This window comes from Pleurodeles waltl, chromosome 6, assembly GCF_031143425.1.
Source record: "Pleurodeles waltl isolate 20211129_DDA chromosome 6, aPleWal1.hap1.20221129, whole genome shotgun sequence".
Lineage (NCBI taxonomy): Eukaryota > Metazoa > Chordata > Amphibia > Caudata > Salamandridae > Pleurodeles > Pleurodeles waltl.
Genome location: NC_090445.1, coordinates 376,881,043 through 376,900,596, shown reverse-complemented (window position 1 = coordinate 376,900,596; position 19,554 = coordinate 376,881,043). Strand labels below are relative to the sequence as shown.

The 19,554-nt window shown below is 43.6% G+C and overlaps 1 protein-coding gene across 2 annotated transcripts in view; it reads left to right on the top strand.

Annotated features, from left to right (window-relative positions):
• Positions 1-9,880: 9,880 nt before the first annotated feature.
• Positions 9,881-19,554, top strand: part of SLC12A6 (solute carrier family 12 member 6) — an 830,972-nt gene continuing 821,298 nt past the window's right edge. Inside the window, exon 1 of one of the 2 annotated variants that reach the window (XM_069238301.1) lies at positions 9,881-10,742. In XM_069238301.1, coding sequence (XP_069094402.1) covers positions 10,517-10,742 — 226 coding nt within the window. In that variant the 5' untranslated portion in view covers positions 9,881-10,516. The remainder of the gene's footprint in view (positions 10,743-19,554) is intronic. The other variant, XM_069238300.1, reaches the window with a different exon arrangement.

Below are 19,554 nucleotides of genomic sequence, written 5' to 3'. Positions count from 1 at the left end.
TCCTGCTCCGGGACCAACTCCACCGCGCCCTTTAAAAGGAGGACTTCTACCTCCTGTTCTAGCAACAGGAGGTGTTCTTGTGAACAATACGAAGGGCGGGGCGGGATGAGGGGCGGAAACTCCCGAAAGGGAAGGGTGTAGCCTTTTCCCACAACACTGAGAACCCAAGTGTCCGACGTAACAGTCTCCCATTTGGTGAGAAAATGCTGTAATCTTCCCCCTACAGGAGAGGAGTGAGTGGGAAATGGTGGAAGCCTAAGGCTGCTTCCCCTGCTGCACCCCGCCAGAGGATGAGGAAGAGGCAGAGTGCTGCTGAGAAGCTCCCCTGGTGCGGACCCTACCCCTCCCCCTAAAAGATCTATAGGGATGGGAAGAGGCAGGTTGCTGATATCTTCCCCGAAAGGAAGAGGAGGAAGAGCCACGCCCAAATCCACGAAACCTCCTGAAGAATCTGGAAGAGGCCGTGGAAGAAGGAGCTTGGAGTCCCAACGACTTAGCCGTGGCCCTGCTCTCCTTAAACCGTTCCAAGGCCGAATCAGCCTTAGCCCCAAACAGTTTGTCCCCATCAAACGGGAGATCCAACAATGTGGACTGTACATCTGCCGAAAAGCCCGAGTTACGGAGCCAGGCCTGTCTCCTTTCAACTACAGTTGTGCCCATTGCTCTGGCTACCGAGTCGGTGGTATCCAGTCCCGTCTGGATAATTTGGGTCGCAGCAGCCTGGGCATCAGAGACAAGATCCAAAAAGACCCTGGGGAAGCTCTGTAAACGAAGAGGAGATGTCATCCATCAGAGCATGAATATACCTCCCCAGGATACAGGTTGCATTGGTGGCTTTTAATGCCAGACTGCAGGACGAAAAAATCTTCTTCGACTGCGCCTCCAGCTTTTTTGAATCTCTGTCCCCAGGCACCGTCGGAAAAGAACCAGGCGCTGACTTGGACGAACAGGAGGCCTGCACAACCAAGCTCTCCGGCGTAGGGTGCCTAGATAGGAAACCAGGATCAGTTGGAGCCGTCCGATACCTCCTGGCCACGGCTCTGTGAACTGCTGGGGAAGATGCCGGCTTCTTCCACACCTCTAAAACCAGATCCAGCAGAGCGTCATTAAAAGGTAATAGAGGCTCCGCCGCGGCTGAGGCCGGATGCAACACCTCTGTCAAAAGGTTTTGTTTCGCCTCCACCACCGGCAAAGGCAGGTCCAAAAAACTAGCTGCCTTCCGTACCACTGTATGAAAGGAAGCAGCTTCCTCGGTATATTCCCCCGGGGACGAAAGGTCCCACTCAGGGGAAGTGTCCAGCCCACTGGCCGACTCCAGTCCACGCAGCCCATCACCCGAGTCCTCTAGCTCTCCTTCCTCTAGGGCTCGTTGGTACTCCTGCTCTTCTAGTACCCGGAGAGCACGCCTCCTTGAATGCAGTCGTTGCTCAATCCGCGGAGTCGACAATACCTCCGCCGAAGTCGGAGATCGGCGCCGATCTTCCGAAGCCACCGACGCCGCATCCGGCGCCACAGGTAACTTTGGCGCCGACTGAAGAGCAGTTGAAACGGATGGACCCACCGGAGTCACAGGCCGAAATCTCGACGTCGACGGGATGGAAATCCCTGGGGCCAATCCCTCCGAAGCCACCGGAGCGGCCACCGGCGCCGACACTGGCGCCGAGCCCACGTTCCCAAACGGGAGAAAGGGCATAAAGGGTGCCGGCCGAAGAGGCGCAGGATCACCCAAAGAAAAGGCCAAAGGCCCAGCCGGAGCACCCCCTGGAGCCATCTGTTGGAAGATGGCATACATCGCATTCAAGAATGCGGAACTATCGGCTCCAGGGGTGGGAAAAGCCGGATACTGGGGTGCCTGACTCGGAGGCGACCCCGACGCCGGCCTCGGCGTCTGCGCCGGAGAAAACACTTGAGGCTCCAATACCTCAATCACCGACGCCTGTCCAGGCGAAGTTGGAGACGCCGGAGAGGGCAACGGCGTCGAAGGATGCGGCGTCACCGTGGGGCTGACCTCCCATGTTCTTCGGCGCCGATCCGGAGACCTGGAACGAGCCTCCCTTGAATGACGCCGAGATTCTCTACGGCGCCGGGAGTCTCGATGACGCCGATGTCTTGGAGAAGACTTTTTCTTGTGATGCTTCTCCTTTGACTTGGCCATAAACAGCTTCGCCTCGCGTTCTTTAAGGGCCTTCGGATTCATGTGCTGACATGAATCACAAGTCGAGACGTCGTGGTCGGAGCTCAAACACCAAAGGCAATCGGAATGAGGATCCGTCACCGACATCTTGCCTCCACACTCACGACAAGGCTTAAATCCAGACTTTCTCTGCGACATTATTTCCACAGAGAAAGAGTACGCAGCAAGATATACACTGTAACCGCAAGAGTAACAGTTGCTCCCTCGAAGATAACCGTTTCGAATGCACGGAAAAAAGGGAACTGACGTCTGCACGTCGTCGAGGACCTCTTATTGCCTGTATGACGTCAGACGGCGTCGCGTGCGAGACAGTGACGTCCTCGTCGACGTGCAGAGACTAGTAAGAAGATTTCCGTCGAATGCTGGCGCCATGGGAGTATTCATGAGGTGAGGAATCCACAGGTAGTTGTATCCATCAGAAAAATGCTTTGCACTTCTCCAAGATCAGCCTGCTTGGCCAAGCAACCATAAAAAGTAGAGCATTAGGTGGTCTAGTTTTCTGTAAACCAACGTGTGGTTGCCTTGACAATCTGCACTTTGTACATTTTGCACACTACATAGAGGGCCAGCCTCCTACAGCCCAACTAAAGGAATCTTCAGAAAACAACTCAAAACCTCTCTTTTCTAATTTAATTACTGGCCCTATAGATCTGTTACCTCCTCTCCAAACAGGATCCCAACACTGGAACGCTACATTTTGTAGCAGTTCTCATATATCTCAATATTTTACAACAGTAAAGTGTGAGTGTTTGAGAATGTTTTTTACCCCATTGACTTATATTGAACAAGGGTCAGTTTCAAGCTGGATACAGGTAAAATAAAGCCATATTGGCTTCACAAATCGTAGTCTCTCGTCTCATTCCGGTCTTTTGGCAGGTATGAGTTGTGTACTTTACAAACCTGTTAAGTAACAGATTAGATTCCCAAAGCTTCTCTGTACAGTATTACTTTCACCTGATCATAATACACAAAATATACATCAAAGAGGAACGTGTTTTATCATGTCTAGTGCATAATCCGAACTATCATGTAATGTAGAAAATGGCTCACATGGTATAATTTATTTTTTTAAAGATGGCTTTATACTACACCTCTGGCTACTAAATAAAGGGATTGTGGTACAGGCTATTATCACAGCCGAAGAACTCTTCAAACGAAATGCCAGGAAGGAAGTTGTTTATTTTCTTAAATAAAGCAAATACTAGAATCACGGCTGTCTCCGTCATCCAGGTGAGAAGCCTCTAAAAATCTCTCGTCTAGCAACAAGAGGCTAACGTTCTTTTGACAAAATAGAACAGGCTTGCATCGCGACATCTGCTATGTCATGATGCAACCCTGCTCAAAGAGAAATGACAAGTGGGCAATTAAGATAACTCACTACAAGGATCCATTTTAAAATGTGATTAGGTTACATGGACCTGACTGATTCTCGTCAGTCGTGATAAACTGACAAGGTGTCTGTAATAGGTTATGTATTTCTATTTATATTTTAAATGCTTGTTATGTTAGTTGTTTTTCGTATTCACCGTTCTGCCTCACGCGCACGTTCTCTCGCGCAATGTTTCCTTTTGTTTTTGTGTTCCTTCCAGGCAGCTCTGCTTGACAATCCGTGTTCGAGGTTCCGAGCCTGTCAGTTGGCGTCGGACCCTCGGATCGGATGGTCGTGCCTCTGCTGTCGTGGATCTTTCTTCTCGGAGAATAAACTTGTTTTCTTTAAGAAAAACATTTCCTGATTTTCTGGCGTCCTCCTCTCCCTCCTACATTCTTTGGTACCAGGAGTGGGGCAGAAGATGTATTTGGGACCCACCGACTTATATGCTCCTTCTATATTTTGCTGACTGGAGCGCAGAGGCTTCTCAGAGTGTGAGAGTTCTTGTTTTTTTTGTTCTCCTTGAAATTTTGCTGACAGGCGCGTTAGCGCAAGGCATACCTCAGAGGAGTGTAGCGGATTTTCTGGAGATTTTTGTCCACCGGAGCGTTAGCGCAAAGAAAAAGCTGGCTCTGTTTCTGTGAACTGTCGTGAGAGGAAACGCGGACGTCTTTCAGCTTCACTTTGAAGGTGCTGTTGATGTTAACAGGGAATAGGCTTCTCCAGGTTTCTTCATGCGCACGTCGTCCTGCTTGTGATCTTCCGCATTAATATTCAAACTGTGCGCGTCTTGGCACCGGAACAACTTGCATGAATGTGCCGTCGCGCGTCATCGATTGTCAACGACTAGACTACAGGAAAAGTGAACCTGGTATCACAGGCACTGAATCTCTACACTTTACCTAGAAGACATTGTTTTCATAGCAACTGTACTTAAACTCTGCTGTTATTTTGTGAAAGTATTATATGTATTGCCTGCCGTCTGTGTCACTGCCAGAAATGGGGAAATTTAGTTTTTTTGATTTACTTGTTGCTGGCAAGTAGAAGATGTGCTTTATTATAATTGTCATCAGTTGTATTCTGTGCCCTATTATCTAAACAGCTATAGTTTTAGCCACGCCTGTGTTTTAGATTTATCAAATTTTCCTGCGATGGCTTCCTATCAAAATGTTGTCCAACCTCCGTCCTTTTTACAAAAAAATGGGAAGCCAGAGTTGAAGTGGTCAGAGTGGTTAAGAATATTTGAGAACTACCTTGTAGCCATTGATGCCCATGCGTTCTCTCCTGCAAGGAAAATGGCCCTGTTATTTAATCACTTAGGTGTAGCAGGGCAACGTGTCTTTGACAATTTGCCACCTGTTCCTCCTCCTCTTTCCGATGCTATGTTGTGGAATGAGTATGAAGAGGGAAAAGCTAGAATGATGAAGCAGTATGCAGATGAGTCCAGTGTTTTATTAGATAGGTTTAACTTTGCCATGTGCAAGCAGGCTGCTGATGAGTCAGTAGAGGAGTATGTGGCTACTTTGCGTGTTCTTGCAGCCAAATGTGATTTTGGTGACAATGTTGATCTTTACATCAGAGATCAATTTGTTTTCTATTGTTTTTCAAAAAAAATACAAGAACGCCTTCTGGCGTGCCGAAACCCAACCTTATTAGAGACCATAGATATTGCAAAAAGTATTGAAAGGTCCATTGTATCTTCCAAAGCTCTATCTAGTTTGAATCATCACATGGGTGTTAGCTCGCTGGTAGAGGAAGATACTGTCTGCACCGTTTCTGACAAATCCCAGAGAAGTAAGAGAAATCTCAGTCAAAATATGAGCATGCCTGCCTGTTTTAGATGTGGGTCTTATAATCATTTAGGGAATTGCTCTTCCTGTCCTGCTCTGAACAAAAGATGTCTGAAGTGTAGAAAAATTGGTCATTTCCAAAAAGTATGCAGAATGGGTAAATTTAAATCTAACCCCAGTATCAATACATCCAAAATGCGTGTCAGTAATGTTTACACTGCAGAGTCAGAGAATGATGTTTCCGAATGCATGAACAGACTTTCCAATGTTGTGTTGACTGTTGGTACCCACAAGGATCAAAGTTTTGACGAAGGGAAAATCAAAGGACCCCTTTGTGAGGCCAGTATAGGTGAGAAGCAATTAATGATCATAGCAGACTCTGGGGCACCTGTGACCATCATTGCTGACAGGACTTATTATGCATTATGGCAAGATCCTCCTAAGTTACAGTGTCCGGATATTAATCCAAAGGCTTTTGGTGATCAGGATATAGACTTATTGGGGTATTTTTGGTCAAATTTGTCTATTTTAGGGAGATTAATACATACTAAAATCTATGTGGCCGTCAATGGTAGAGATATTGTTGGTTGGAGGGATTTAGCTAAGCTTGGTATTATTCTACGCCCGGGTCATGGTACACCCATTATGTTAGCTAACTTACCGACGAACTCCACTTCTGTTTTGTCAGTGGTATCTTCTGAGTCAGTTTTCAGTGATCTTAAACTGACATTTTCTAAGGTATTTCAAGACAAAGTGGGAAACGTAAATGGATTTGAACATAGTATTAAGTTAAAAAAGAAGCTCTACCTGTGGTTCACAAAGTCAGGCCAGTACCCTTAAGTATTAGAGAACAGTTGAAAGAGCTTTTGGACAAATTAATGGTTGAAGGCATAATTACTCCCACAGATTCTTCTGAGTGGGTTTCACCTATTGTTCTCACAAAGAAAAGATCAGGGGACTTGAGATTATGTGTTGATTTGAGGTCACTCAACAAAAACATATTAGTAGATTGTCATCCTCTACCCCACATACAGGAGCTCATAGCTAGTATAGGGAATTCAAGGTATTTTTCTACCATTGACCTACATTCAGCATATCATCAGATACCCTTAAGTCAGGAATCTCAAGCTCTCACTACTTTTATTACTCCTTTTGGGGCGTATAAATATTGCAGACTTCCTTTTGGCCTGGCGTCCGCAGCCTCCGTTTTCCAAAAAATGATGGATTCTTTGTTCAGTGGGATGAATAATGTGGTAGCTTTCCAGGATGATATTTTAGTTCATAGTGTCACATCAGAAAAGCATGTTGTTCTTTTAGGCAAAGTTTTCGACATTCTGCAATCTCATGGTATGACTGTCAAAGCGGATAAGTGCAGGATTCTAGCTGAACAAGTAGAATATCTTGGCCACACCATCTCAGCGGAAGGAATAAGACCTAAACTTTGTAATCTAGAAGCTATTAAAAATGCTCCTCCACCCTGTGATAAAGATGCCTTACGCTCTTTCCTGGGTCTCTGCGAATACTATGCCCGTTTTGTGTCCGGGTATGCTTTGATTGTACAACCATTGAGGTCTTTACTCAAGAAAGGACAGAAATTTGTCTGGGATACCAAGGTGCATACTACTTTTCAAAGAATCAAAGATTTAGTGTTATCAGCACCATCACTTAAACCTTTTATTTCGGGTGGTGAGTCTTTTATAACAGTAGACGCCAGTCTAAAAGGTTTAGGCGTTGTTTTTGGGCAGATTGTCAATGGTAGGGAGAATACTGTTGCGTTTGCTTCTCGATCTCTTTCTGATGCAGAAAAAAACTATAGTACCATAGAAAGGGAAGCCCTTGCTTGCGCGTGGTCTGTTGAAAAGTTTAAAACTTATATATGGGGCAGGAAATGTGACATATTCACTGATCACAAACCGTTGGTTTATTTACTTAGTGGTAATGGCTTGGGAAAGGCTTCTGCCCGCTTAGTGCGTATCTTATCCAAATTACAGGAATACAACTTAACTGTCAAGTACATCCAAGGGGGCTTGAATGTTCGGGCTGATTGTCTATCTCGCATGCCACTAGAGAATTCTGGTAATGAGCTGGATTGTCAGGAGGATGAGTGTGTAGTTGGTTTAATAGAAGCTGTTTCAGCTTGTGCTGGGAATGTTACTATGGATGAATGGAAAACAGCCATGCTTTCAGACAAAACATTGTCTCGTGTAGCTTATTTCATCAAATGTGGTTGGCCCGCAGAGAAAACACTTGATAAAGTCATGAGGTCTTTTAAACAAGTGTCAGGGGAATTGTCATACAATAATGAGGTTTGCATGAGGGGAAACCTATTCATTCCACCTTTTGATCTACGCCATAAAATTATCAAAATTGCTCATGCAGGTCACCTAGGAGTTTCCGCCACACTTAAAAAATTGAAACTGTCTTATTGGTGGCCTGGTTTATATGATCAAGTTGAACATTTTATTGATAATTGTGAACATTGTGTTGTATCAGACAAACATTGGAGGAATACTACCAAACCGTTGCATCCTGTTCCTTTTCCAAAGAAAGCATGGGATAGCTTAGCCATTGATTTTTCTGGTCCTTTCCATATTTTACCTATGGAAATGAAGTTTCTCATTGTACTTATTGACTACTATTCAAAGTGGATATATTACTCTTTTGTTGAGTCAGCTGACTCTGAATCTGTTATGAAGTTCCTGGAGAAACTCTTCCATGTTGAAGGCACTCCTACTACTATTGTTTCTGACAATGGGGTGCATTTTTCATGTCATAAAATGGAAGTTTTTTTCAGGAAATTTGGTGTTAGACACTCACAAGTGGCACTCTATAGTTCCTCATCTAATGGTTTGGTAGAGAGGGCCAACCGCATCTTAAAAGAAGGTATACAAACAGCTATTGCCATGAACATTGATGTTGCTCATTTCCTCCAGGAAAAAATCTGGGCATACAATACCACCCCTCATTCTACTACGGAACTTACTCCTTTTTTACTTCTCAGAGGGAGAGAAGCTACTACCAATTTGACTCCCTCATGGCTATTACAGAACAGGAAGCATAAGGAAGGAAATGATTGTTTGATAAACTTGGATAAATTAAGATCTACAGTTGCAAAGAAACAGATGGTACAGAAAGAAAATTAGGACTTCAGGCACAAGGTTAAAGATATTAATATAGCTGCTCAGGACTTTGTTCTAATCAGAAAACCTTATAAAACATTGAAAGGGGAATCCAAGTTCTCTTTACCTGTTAAAGTCATCAAGGTTAACAAAAATTCTCTTTTGTTAGAAGGGAAGGGATGGTGGAATAAGAACAGCGTTGTTACAGTATCTAAACAACAAACTGAAATATTTAGTAAAGTTTACTCTGAGCCAGATTCAGGCATTCCTTCATGTGCTAATAGCTCGAATTCATCAGACTTTCTCATCAATGGAAATTGTGTGCGGGTTGACCCCATGCCATCTACTTCGGAACAGACTTTTCCAGATACTTTGACAAGTACTGTCATACAAACCGACAATGCTATAACTCAAGAGACTGATGTAGAGTTTAGCACAAGGGAATGTGGAGAAAAAGAACAAAATACAAAGCACAAACGTGCCATCAAAATGCCTTCTAGATTTGATGAGTTCATAATGAATTGACTTTGTTTTTTGTCATTTAGTTATGAGAGGGAGGTGTTGTAATAGGTTATGTATTTCTATTTATATTTTAAATGCTTGTTATGTTAGTTGTTTTTCGTATTCACCGTTCTGCCTCACGCGCACGTTCTCTCGCGCAATGTTTCCTTTTGTTTTTGTGTTCCTTCCAGGCAGCTCTGCTTGACAATCCGTGTTCGAGGTTCCGAGCCTGTCAGTTGGCGTCGGACCCTCGGATCGGATGGTCGTGCCTCTGCTGTCGTGGGTCTTTCTTCTCGGAGAATAAACTTGTTTTCTTTAAGAAAAACATTTCCTGATTTTCTGGCGTCTTCCTCTCCCTCCTACAGTGTCGCACCTGCACAATTGAAATGCCACTCACAATCATACTGAAAATTACAAATGACGCACAAGAGCAATGACATTTTTCAGCTACGACCCTGCCAGACAATGGCTGGTCTACTCCCGTACCCCTTCCTTTAAGCACACACTCCACCTTGCCCAGCCTGCACTCCGTGTGGACAACTGCCCTGATCTGTCTGACAAGCAGAGTTCACTCTACGGGCGTATGAATCCGTGGCTTTCCGGGGTCCCTGTCCGAAAGCTACCTACACAGCCACTCCAACTACACCTCTCTTGAAGCCTACGCAGACACTCCGGAAGATACACCGGCCCACGCGCGACTGGTCCATAACTTCCGGGATAGAACAAAAGGGGCAGCGTATCCCGGCACAAAGGCATAGAACGTTTTTAATTATGATGGATAGGCGGGGCAAGACAGTTGTTTTCACCAATCACAAGAATTAGGGGGCGGGCTAGTCGAGAAGCCCGCCTATCACCGCCCCTTAACATGTTAATCACTATAAACTAGCTCCCCGATTCGTTACGTTCTGACTTCACTTACCGTTAGTGTCCTTCATCTGTCGAAGCCGGGTACAGTCGAAAGCCCGGCAGCAATGATCGGATGTTTCATTTCTGTTTGGCGGCGGTAGGTGAGATCCTTGAGAAAACCCCTGCCTTTTTCAGGACGTTTTGGCATGACTGGATCAGGACTTCATCTTGTTTACGCTTCGGCCTCATTCATTTTCCAAAAAACATTAATGCGGAAAAAAAGACATATAGGTATTTTTTTAAATATACGGTCACGTCGGTATTAATCCGCATATCTTCTGGTAGTATATATAACGAGTACGTCTATGAAAAAAAGGCAGTCGCCATCCCTTTCGGCCAGTTTTTGGACATTATTTTTCTTTTTTTTTTTAATTCTTGGTGTTTATGTACCTGGTCATTTTGGTGTTATAGATGTGAAGTCAAAGAACTTAACGTGATCTTTTATTACATTTGGACCAATTGCAGCCTCCTCTCACCATCACCGCCAGAGGGTCTGAGCGCCTCTTTATTGCTTTCTCGATAATTTAACCATCGTACTAGCACAGTAGAGGGGATCAGCGTTTTTTTTAGGTTTTTATCGCGTTTAATTGTCACCCTCAAAAGCAGCACTTGGGTGACAAGGGAGAATTGCCGTTAGATGCCTCCTAAGATGTCTTCGGTCCGGTTCACCGTGACGCCCACCAAGTTCGACGATGTTCCCGGTTTCTCGGACACCAGCCCGGAGGTGAGCTCCCGCTCGAGCTCGCGGGTGCGCTTCAGCTCGCGGGACAGCGTGCCGGAGGCCAGCTTCAGCGAGGCGTCCGGTGCCACCACCGCAGAGCCCGCCAGCGAGCGGACAGCCAACCAGCACGAGAGCGCCGCCGGTATGTATGAATGAAGAAACCCGGATTGTCTGTATAAGGCTCCATGTGGTTTTGTTTCTCTTCCAGGCACTGTAGTGGCATCTACTGTTTGGCAGCTTTATATCCCTGAACTTGCTTCCTCAAGAATGAGGGTAAAGTGTGTATTTAACGGGGTGGCCCCATTAGAATGAATGGTGCATATTTGTAAAGGTCTTGACCCTATTGGAGCCCGTAAGGAAAAGTTCCTTTTTAGGAGGATGAATATAATTGGAAGGCAGATAATTACCATCCAAACGGAGGGACAAGTTGACGGTTATGCAACTTAATGGTCCTCGGTTAGCCCACTATACAGGAGTTCAGGTTTCATGCATTATAGTAATTAACTAGACGTCACCGCCATCTGTGTAACATTCTCTTCAGGCTATTAAAGATATAAAGTGAGACATCTTGTGTTCTGAACCATTTGGGAAAACCCTTGGAAAATGCCTGTCAAGGAAACAGATTAACAATATTTATATTACATTGAATGTATCTCTATACCTCGGTTTTCTTTTATTGTCTTCTTAGGCGTGCTTTTCTTTCATAGAACATGTACATAATGGGGAAAAGTGCTACAACAAATGCTCGTTTTGTGATACAGGCTACTTTTTTTAAATTGAGTTTAATTTTCCGGGTGTCAAAAGCCCTACATGGTGCACAATTCCTTCATTGTATGTGAAGATTTTGTGTGTGTATATAGTCCATTCGTACATTTCAAGGCCCTAGGGTGTAGCCTCTGTAAAGTTGTTAGGCTATAAACCATATATATAAATTAATTACCTACTGGCGATAGCCAGTTGGCAATTATAGTTAGGGCCAACTTTTCCCATAGAAGAAGCGTTTTTTGTTTTGCTTATAACTTTGGCGTATTTGACGAATCTTTACTGAATTTTTAAAACTAGTTTGCCACTTCAATTGCTGTGTTGAAAGTTCTGGGGTGATCCATCAAGCGGGGACTGAGAAAAGGGTTGGTCCCAAAACGCTTTTTCTTCATTCCAAGTCTATAAGGATTTTGCAGTTTGTAGACATGGCTACAGACGGAACTGCTGAATGTAATCACACCAAATTTTGGTTGAGAAAGCGTCCTTTTTATGGGCGAGCTCAAAGCGCTCAGTCCATTCAGTAATCTCTCTTTGGGCTTCAAACCATGCCCATGTCACGTCAGTCACTTACATTGGTTCGTGGGCTTGCCTTTTAAAATCCGCTTGCTTCCATTTGTGAAAGGCATGCATACGTCATGCCTTTTCCGGTGTTTAGCCCGCCTACACAGCACCGGTAACCTACTAGAAACATAAGAGGCTCGATGTTTTGAGCCTGGGGTCCGGACTACTTTATCTGTTTAAATTCCACGCAGCGCCATTGCGCTGCATTTTACATAGTGTGATTGCGCTGCATTTTGTTTTTCTTTACACCGCTAATAGCTCTAACGCGAGCAAATGCGAGACCCGTTGCATTGAAAATGCTTGTTATTATTTAGTGTAAATTCATTCAGTAGTTTTGGACTTATTAAAGGAAAAAAAACTGTATATGTAGGGATACGGATCCATCGTGGGTCCAATCGTAAGAAAAGGCAAGGCCCTGATTAGCTGGCGCAACCTGACAGGAAAGTTGCAGCTACTGTTTATTTCTTGCAGCGGCCCTGGGAGAGATGAAAATAAACTGTAGAATCATTTAAGGGGTCAGGATAGATGAATCCTGACCCCAGAGGACAGATGGTGGGGCCTGGGGGACCCCTCATGGCCAACATTTTCTCAAATATATATTATTTTGCCGATCAGCAGATCTACCTTGGTGCTCAGCATGGCTCCCCGGTGTAAACTCGTGAAGGATCCGCAGATCCCCCAAAAAATGAAAAAACACCGACTTTCTCACCAACCTCGCTGTGCAGTGCATGCGCGGCGGTAGGTTGGCCGCAGGTCCTGACCATAGGCAGGAATTGCGGCCAACCCCCGCTGCACACGGCCAGTGACCGCGTTTGGCGGTGGTTGTACTAACATGCGGATATTACTTTACTTAAAAAAAAAACCCATAGAGATTCACTGAAAAACCAAAGGTTATAGGGACGTTATCGTAAGATGGACGTTTTACCCATACAAAACCATAGAAATTCAGCAGTTATAGTTATACTAATCTGAAGAAACTATAACTCGTGCAGGAAATTAACTTTAGGTCACAAGTTATAGTTTTTTAACATAAGTATAACTATAAATGCTCAGTTTCTATGGTTGTGCATTGGTAAAACGTCAACCGAATTATAAAGTCCCTGTAACCCTATGTTTGTTTACAATTATATATATGAAGAAGGAGGGAATGTCATGTCTGTGATCAGTGTTTAATTTGTGAATAAAAACGTGCCGGTGCTCAAAGCCCTCCTCTTAAACATGCAGCTGCTGCAATTAAATGTGCGAACACAGAATATGGAGGCAGCGTAATCCTGAAGCCATCTCAGGCCTCTTCAATTCATTTAAAGCCACTCCCTGCCCCTTCCGCTCACTCTTGCAGCTTTCTGCTTTTCCCCTTTGTGACACCTTCATTTTTCTCTTCCTCCGTATTTCCCATATGTGTCTTTTTCTCGCAGTAAATGCTTGAGGCAGAAAAATATGTGGCGTCCCTCAAAAATAAGTGCTGGTGCACAGCATCGGAAACAACAAGCACAAATTAAGCACTAGTTGTGATGCAGTTCTGTCTAAACCTCTGCATTTTTACAAGCATTGTGCCCCTTCTGAAAATAATGGGAAACCCTCTAACATCAAGCATGTGACGACTATCTCCGTGGCAGAGACTTACCTTCTACTAATTTGCTTTGTACCTGGTTGAATTAGGACATGTTGACAGGAGTGTATTGAAGCGCCTACTATACTGGCACCGGGCTGATTCAATGATTACTTAATGGCCCTTCTCAACTTTAATCTGTGACTTGCATGCCTCAAAACTGAAGCAAAGTCTAGTAAATAGTTACACTGCAAGAAAGAAGATAGATACCATGCCAGAGCTGCGGAGTGGTGACATCGTGGGAAGCAGAAATGAAACCAGACCTGGTTAGATAGAAGAGATTACAAATGCAAAGGAAAATATAAGAAATACGCGAGAGGCAATTGGAATGAGTGTGTGAAAGACGAAAAAAAAGACAAAGAATGAAAGAAAGATGGAAGGAGAAAGAAGAATTCAGTCCTTGGAGCCAAGCCTGAGGCTGACCTCTGCCATGGTTTTTGATGTACAGTTTACATCAGTCATACCATTATCAAATTGTTGAACAATGACTATCGACACTTAGAGGTTACCTCATTTTGCTAGAGCTTCAAAAGTGAAACTCTGTATTACATGATGGTCGGCACCCAAATACCTGGTAATGAATGAGGCTGTGATAATTTAGGACGTGATTTGTTTAGGGCCCGATAAGGCAACTGTCTAGTGATATTGTAGAATAAATCATGTTGCCGGCCTCTCTGAGCTTAAGCCTCACAACTTGCTTTAACAGTAATTTCTCTGTTTACACTGGCTGGGTTTTTCTTTTTTTCTAAATATTGAATGTCTATTGTAGAAGTAGTCCATGGGTGTTTATGAATGTGGTATTTTGTGTGAGATGGATGTGTGTACTTCCTTTGACCGCTTTGAGGGAGTCAGGGTCGTTTAATTAGCAGAACACTTCCAAAATATTTTTTTTGTATCAACAATCTCCATAAAGAATGCCACTTGAGTTTGATCATTTTGCTTTGTGAATTGCTACCTTAAGAATGTATAAGGCTTGCTTACCCAATTTCTCCAAATTGGCAACAAGATGATGGCACACGTTATTTCACTGTTCATTTGATTCCAGTGATTAATACTAGCTATTTACTGCAGAAGGGCACTAGTATTTGGCGATTACACAGCAAAAACATAATATGTTAATCAATATTTTGGGAAGTTGTAGATTTGAAAAACTTTGGTTTGTACCCTGTTTCCTTTTTATTAGTGGTCCCAAAATGTGTTGATTTGTCCAAGACGAAGGCTGGGCAAAGGCAGGGGCTGTGGTTCTAGGATGTTTTTCTGAAAGGATTGCTGCCTTAATGTAAAATTATATCTGGAGTTGAAAAACGCAGCTCTTTTGTATTTTTTTGTTTACATGGCACTTGTTACCAATTGTGCTGATAAGAAACACTGTAACTAATATGTGTTATTACCCAAGTCAGTAGTACATATGACCTCCGCAGGATGATAATCAATGTTGGTACAACGAAATATGAATGCCAGTTACTTCAGTTTTCCCACAGACGTGTATACTGTGCACAGTACTTTGTACTGTGCGTTTCTGCGATAGAAATGTTTAACCTCCTGAGTTATCTTAACGGGTGTAGATTTTCTGACCAAGTGGATCAGCTACTGAGTGAGTTCATTGTGTTAAAGTACCCTCTGCAGACATCGCCTTATAGTCAGCAGGTTCCACCTTCAGGTATTGGTAAAATCGTTCAGGCGGTTAATGTGTCTGTAGCAGTGTTGTATCTAATGTGAAAGGTGCACAATAGAATCTCAATTATTGCTTTGTGGGGTTGTTCGTTTCACATCGGCATCCAGGTGCAACCCCCGGGATATTACAAAACAAATCAACACCTGATGTGCCCAGCATGAATTTGAATCAATGGAGGGAAAATGTGCGGATTTATTTTGCTCAAATAAATGAGTGCCATTATTTCGGGTAAAATGCAACAAACAAATATGCATAGGTGCTGGAAGTTGGAGTGCAGGGGTGGTGCAGCACCGCTGCCAAAATAACTATGCTAAAGTTCAGAGGGTGAATTAGCATTAAAGATGCCTTTACATTTTGCTATTATCGTGTCACATTTGTTTGTGTCTACAAAGACAGAGGTCAAACGTCGGGATATGACTTCTGTCAAACTGCTGATTTTTATTTTTTTATCAAGAGATTGGGGTATTTGCGTCTTTCTCTGACTGCAAAGTGAGGGCATTTTGTAAAATGAACTCTGTGACAATTTCAATGGGGGGTACAGGGATTCTGAAAGGAGAGGCTGTAAGACCAGCTTGTCCGTTTTATTCCAACACACAACTACATTTAAATACCTTTATTCCAACACACAACTACATTTAAATACCTGTACATGAACTGTACAAATAATTCAAACTATATCACTATTAGAAAAGTATACAATGCACTTTTTTGTTATTCTGAATTGTGATGGAAACAAGGACCTTAACTGGATCAAAACAAATCAAGACATTTTTCTTGGTGATGCTCTTTGCTGAGAACCGATTTCAACACACTATGGTTTGTGCACTATATCGATTTATCAGTAAAACTGCAAATCTACGCTCACTTAGTGGACATTTCAATGGGAAACGTGCTGTCTGTAAATGACAGTGTGGTACTACACCATGCTATAGTAATGTATCTGCGTCAGTGTGCCCCAAATCGTACTATGAGCTACATGCTACACGCTACCCAGTCTCCTGCTGAATAGACGTGACTCTCTTGCTACACTTATTCTTTGTGTGAAATTGGAATTTTTCACAAACTTTCAATTCAGCGATGTAACATTCATGGCAGCACCCCGATTCCGAAACAAAGGTGTTGCTGTTGTGTTTTATGTACATGATCTTTACTACTGTAGTTAAATACCAAGATCTACCCTACAATGATTATACTGTGCTCACACTCATCAAAGTCTGGTGTCTCGATTCTCTATCTAAATTCTGATGTGGAAAATCATTTGCCTTTAAAGAGTTTTACAAAATGTATCACTTACCTAGACGTCTGTTAGTCTCTTAGCCGAATTTTGTGGTAAGATGGAGTATTGCCTCAGGGGTTCGGCAGCTCTCATCTGTGCTTCATTCCCTCTGATCTCTCACACCTGTAACTAGCCACAGCAAAAGGGCATATCTAAACCAAAGAAGACAGACAAATGGTGTTGACTACTAGTCATCAGATCAGCGATTACAGCGTGGGATCAAAATCACTTCTTTTACTTTGCAGTTTTTCCTGCAGGATTGGCAACCTTACCTTAGGATAAGGGGGTCGATGGTCTATTTTTATAGGCATCTGTGAAAGATCGGTCTTGCCATATCTGATTAGAGTTATGAATAGTCCTTTCACCAGACCATTTAAACAGATTGACTTTTTACCAATTCTTGATGGAGTCCCATGAGCGCTGGTGCCAGTACAGGAGAAAATTTGATCAGTTTCAGCTGGTTAACAGCAGTTCATGCCTAAAAGTCCAACAGAACTCTGTAACGCAACCTACACAAGACCAAATTAAAGCTCTGTAGGAAAATTTGTAATAGGCCACTCCTCTGTAACTCTGCCCCTTTTATGTGCCCGTGATCTTCACTTTCCCATATTGTAAAAAAAATTGGTTCACACATAGGGCCGAGGTGTGGTGTAGTGGTCCAGTTGTTGGATTTGGATCCTCTGAACCTGTTTTCAAATCCTAGCTTTGACACTTGCCAAAAATCATTTAGTTCTGGGCAAACAATATGTCCCTGTGCGTTACTTTTTAGATGTACCTAGAGCATGTATTCCCATGAATCCAGTAGTTTAATTTCTAATATCAGGAGGGAACATTCCACGTTCTGGTGCATTCTTGGAGGAAGCCCGTGCAGATATTGCTTATTTGACAGTTGGCCTTACTTACAAAGAGCAGGGGATTGCTCACTTCCCCCAAATAATTAAATGTCCATTTACAGTTATATGCCTGTCTGTGCTTTGTGTGGCTTTTGTAGAGGTGGGCTACATTTTGAGAATGTTGCCTCTAATATCCACATGTTTACTGATGATGAATACAAGGACTCTTTGAATTACTTTTGAATCTAAGATCAGCTCCAATCATTAATTTCCCCTGCTGCCACCTGTGCTAGATTTCAACTACTCTGCATCTGTACAAGCTGCGGTCAGCTCTTTACCACAGTTAAATCAGTCACTGGACACAATGGCTATGAACTGCCAGGAATATGGGATCAGTCTTTGGCCACCCCCTCACAGCAGTTATTGTTTGCCTCCTGGACAAAGTCATAAACTTAGCCACTGGACACTTTCAGTCTTCCCCATCACAACTTTCATGTGCTAACAGAACTTCTAGCTGTTTTGCTTTTAGCTAACGATCAAGTGGTCTACAAATTGCTCAGCGTTGCCTTCAACTGCCCATGCAATGTCTTCCCCCACTGCTATCTCTTCTGTTGGTTCCCAAGTATAAGCATGATAACACTGTTCGCTGCTTTGGACTATCACAAAACAGCCTAGAAGATGTCCTGCGATTCATCTGATGTTCTAGGTTTTCCACTTCATCAGCCACCTCAATGAGAAAGGCTAGTGGACCTCGTAGGCCCAAAGTTACGATTCACCTCTCATTCAGTTTGTTTAAAACTGTTCTTATAATCCACCTACTGCTTCTCCACCTTTTACAACTAAACTCCTCTTGATTACTTTTACTATACTATTTCTCACTGAGTATGTATGTTAATTAGATTAGAGTTCTCAACTGAGGAACTCATAAGCTATTAGTAGCTCTCCAGTTACCTAAAAGTAGCTCCCCTGCATGCAGCCCTTTTAGCATATAAAAGGTTTTGGTCCGGTTGAAATATGTGTTTTTAAAACTGAAAATTACATATTTCAGTGGAAAATGTGTGCCTTTATTTTCAGAACTGATAAGCTGACGTTGAATTTCCAAAACACATTTTTTGGGGGCGGAAAAGTTCTCTGCATAGTAATTAATGTGCACCCCTGTCCTGAATGCGCCAACTGTACTGATGTCTGGATCCCTAAAGGCTGATTTTGTTGTCTTGGCCAAACATGGATCACATGTGCTTGCCATGAGACAGGCCTGTCTCATGGTTTGCTGTCTTATAGGACCGGGGGGTGCCAAAAGCGCCACCCTTGTAATGGTGCAAGGCTGTACGCTGGTGGCAGCATACCATGTAGTGATCAGTAGGCGCAAGCAAATCCGCTTTAACCTTTGTCACTGGAGGGAGACCTACGGACTCACTCGTTCAAAGTTCTGCTGCTGTGTGCTTAACTCACCCCTTGGCCTACATCAGGTTGTGAATTGCTACGCAGAGCAAGAGTGGTGTACATTTGCTGGATGGGTGTGTGTGCCTGGTAAGAGCCCACTGCAGGGATACTGGAGTGCATGCATTTTGAATTCATGTGCAGGGTACATGTGTGCCTGTGAGTGGTACACTACATGAAGGATGTAGTGTTGTGCAGTGTGGGCCACTGCCGAGGACTTTGCTCTGGCTAGCGGGCCATAGCCCAGGTACTGTGAGAATACAGTGACCTGTATGCCAGAGGGGGTTACCGTGACCAGCCAGACGTGTCACCTGGTTGGAGTCATTGCTGGAGGACTGAGGTTACCTTGACGTCTCCATGCCCCTGCAGCATGAAGGATTTGCACCAGGATCTTCTCACCTTCCTGTATCACCAACCGCTCACCCCTAGGGCCTTGGACTGCTCAACCACATTATTGCGTTACCACATTACTACCAAGAGCCAAGTGCAAAAGGGGTACCTGGCCAAGTTGCTCAGGATCCATAGTAGGTCGGGCACCAGGACATCAGCAGAAAAAGGCCTCAACCCCAACAGTTTTCTTGATAGCAGAGGTCAGTGTGTCTTAAGTCAGTACTGATGTAGAGGCAATCCAAATTAATAACACTTTTTTTTTTTTTTTAACAATGCTGCTGGTAACCCTGCCTGATGCACTGGGGTGGTCACTGCTAATAATCTTGCATATGATTGTCACTAATGTAATCTTGGGTGATGCGATCACTGCTGTATAACCAGTTATAAGTATTATTAGGTCATGGCGGT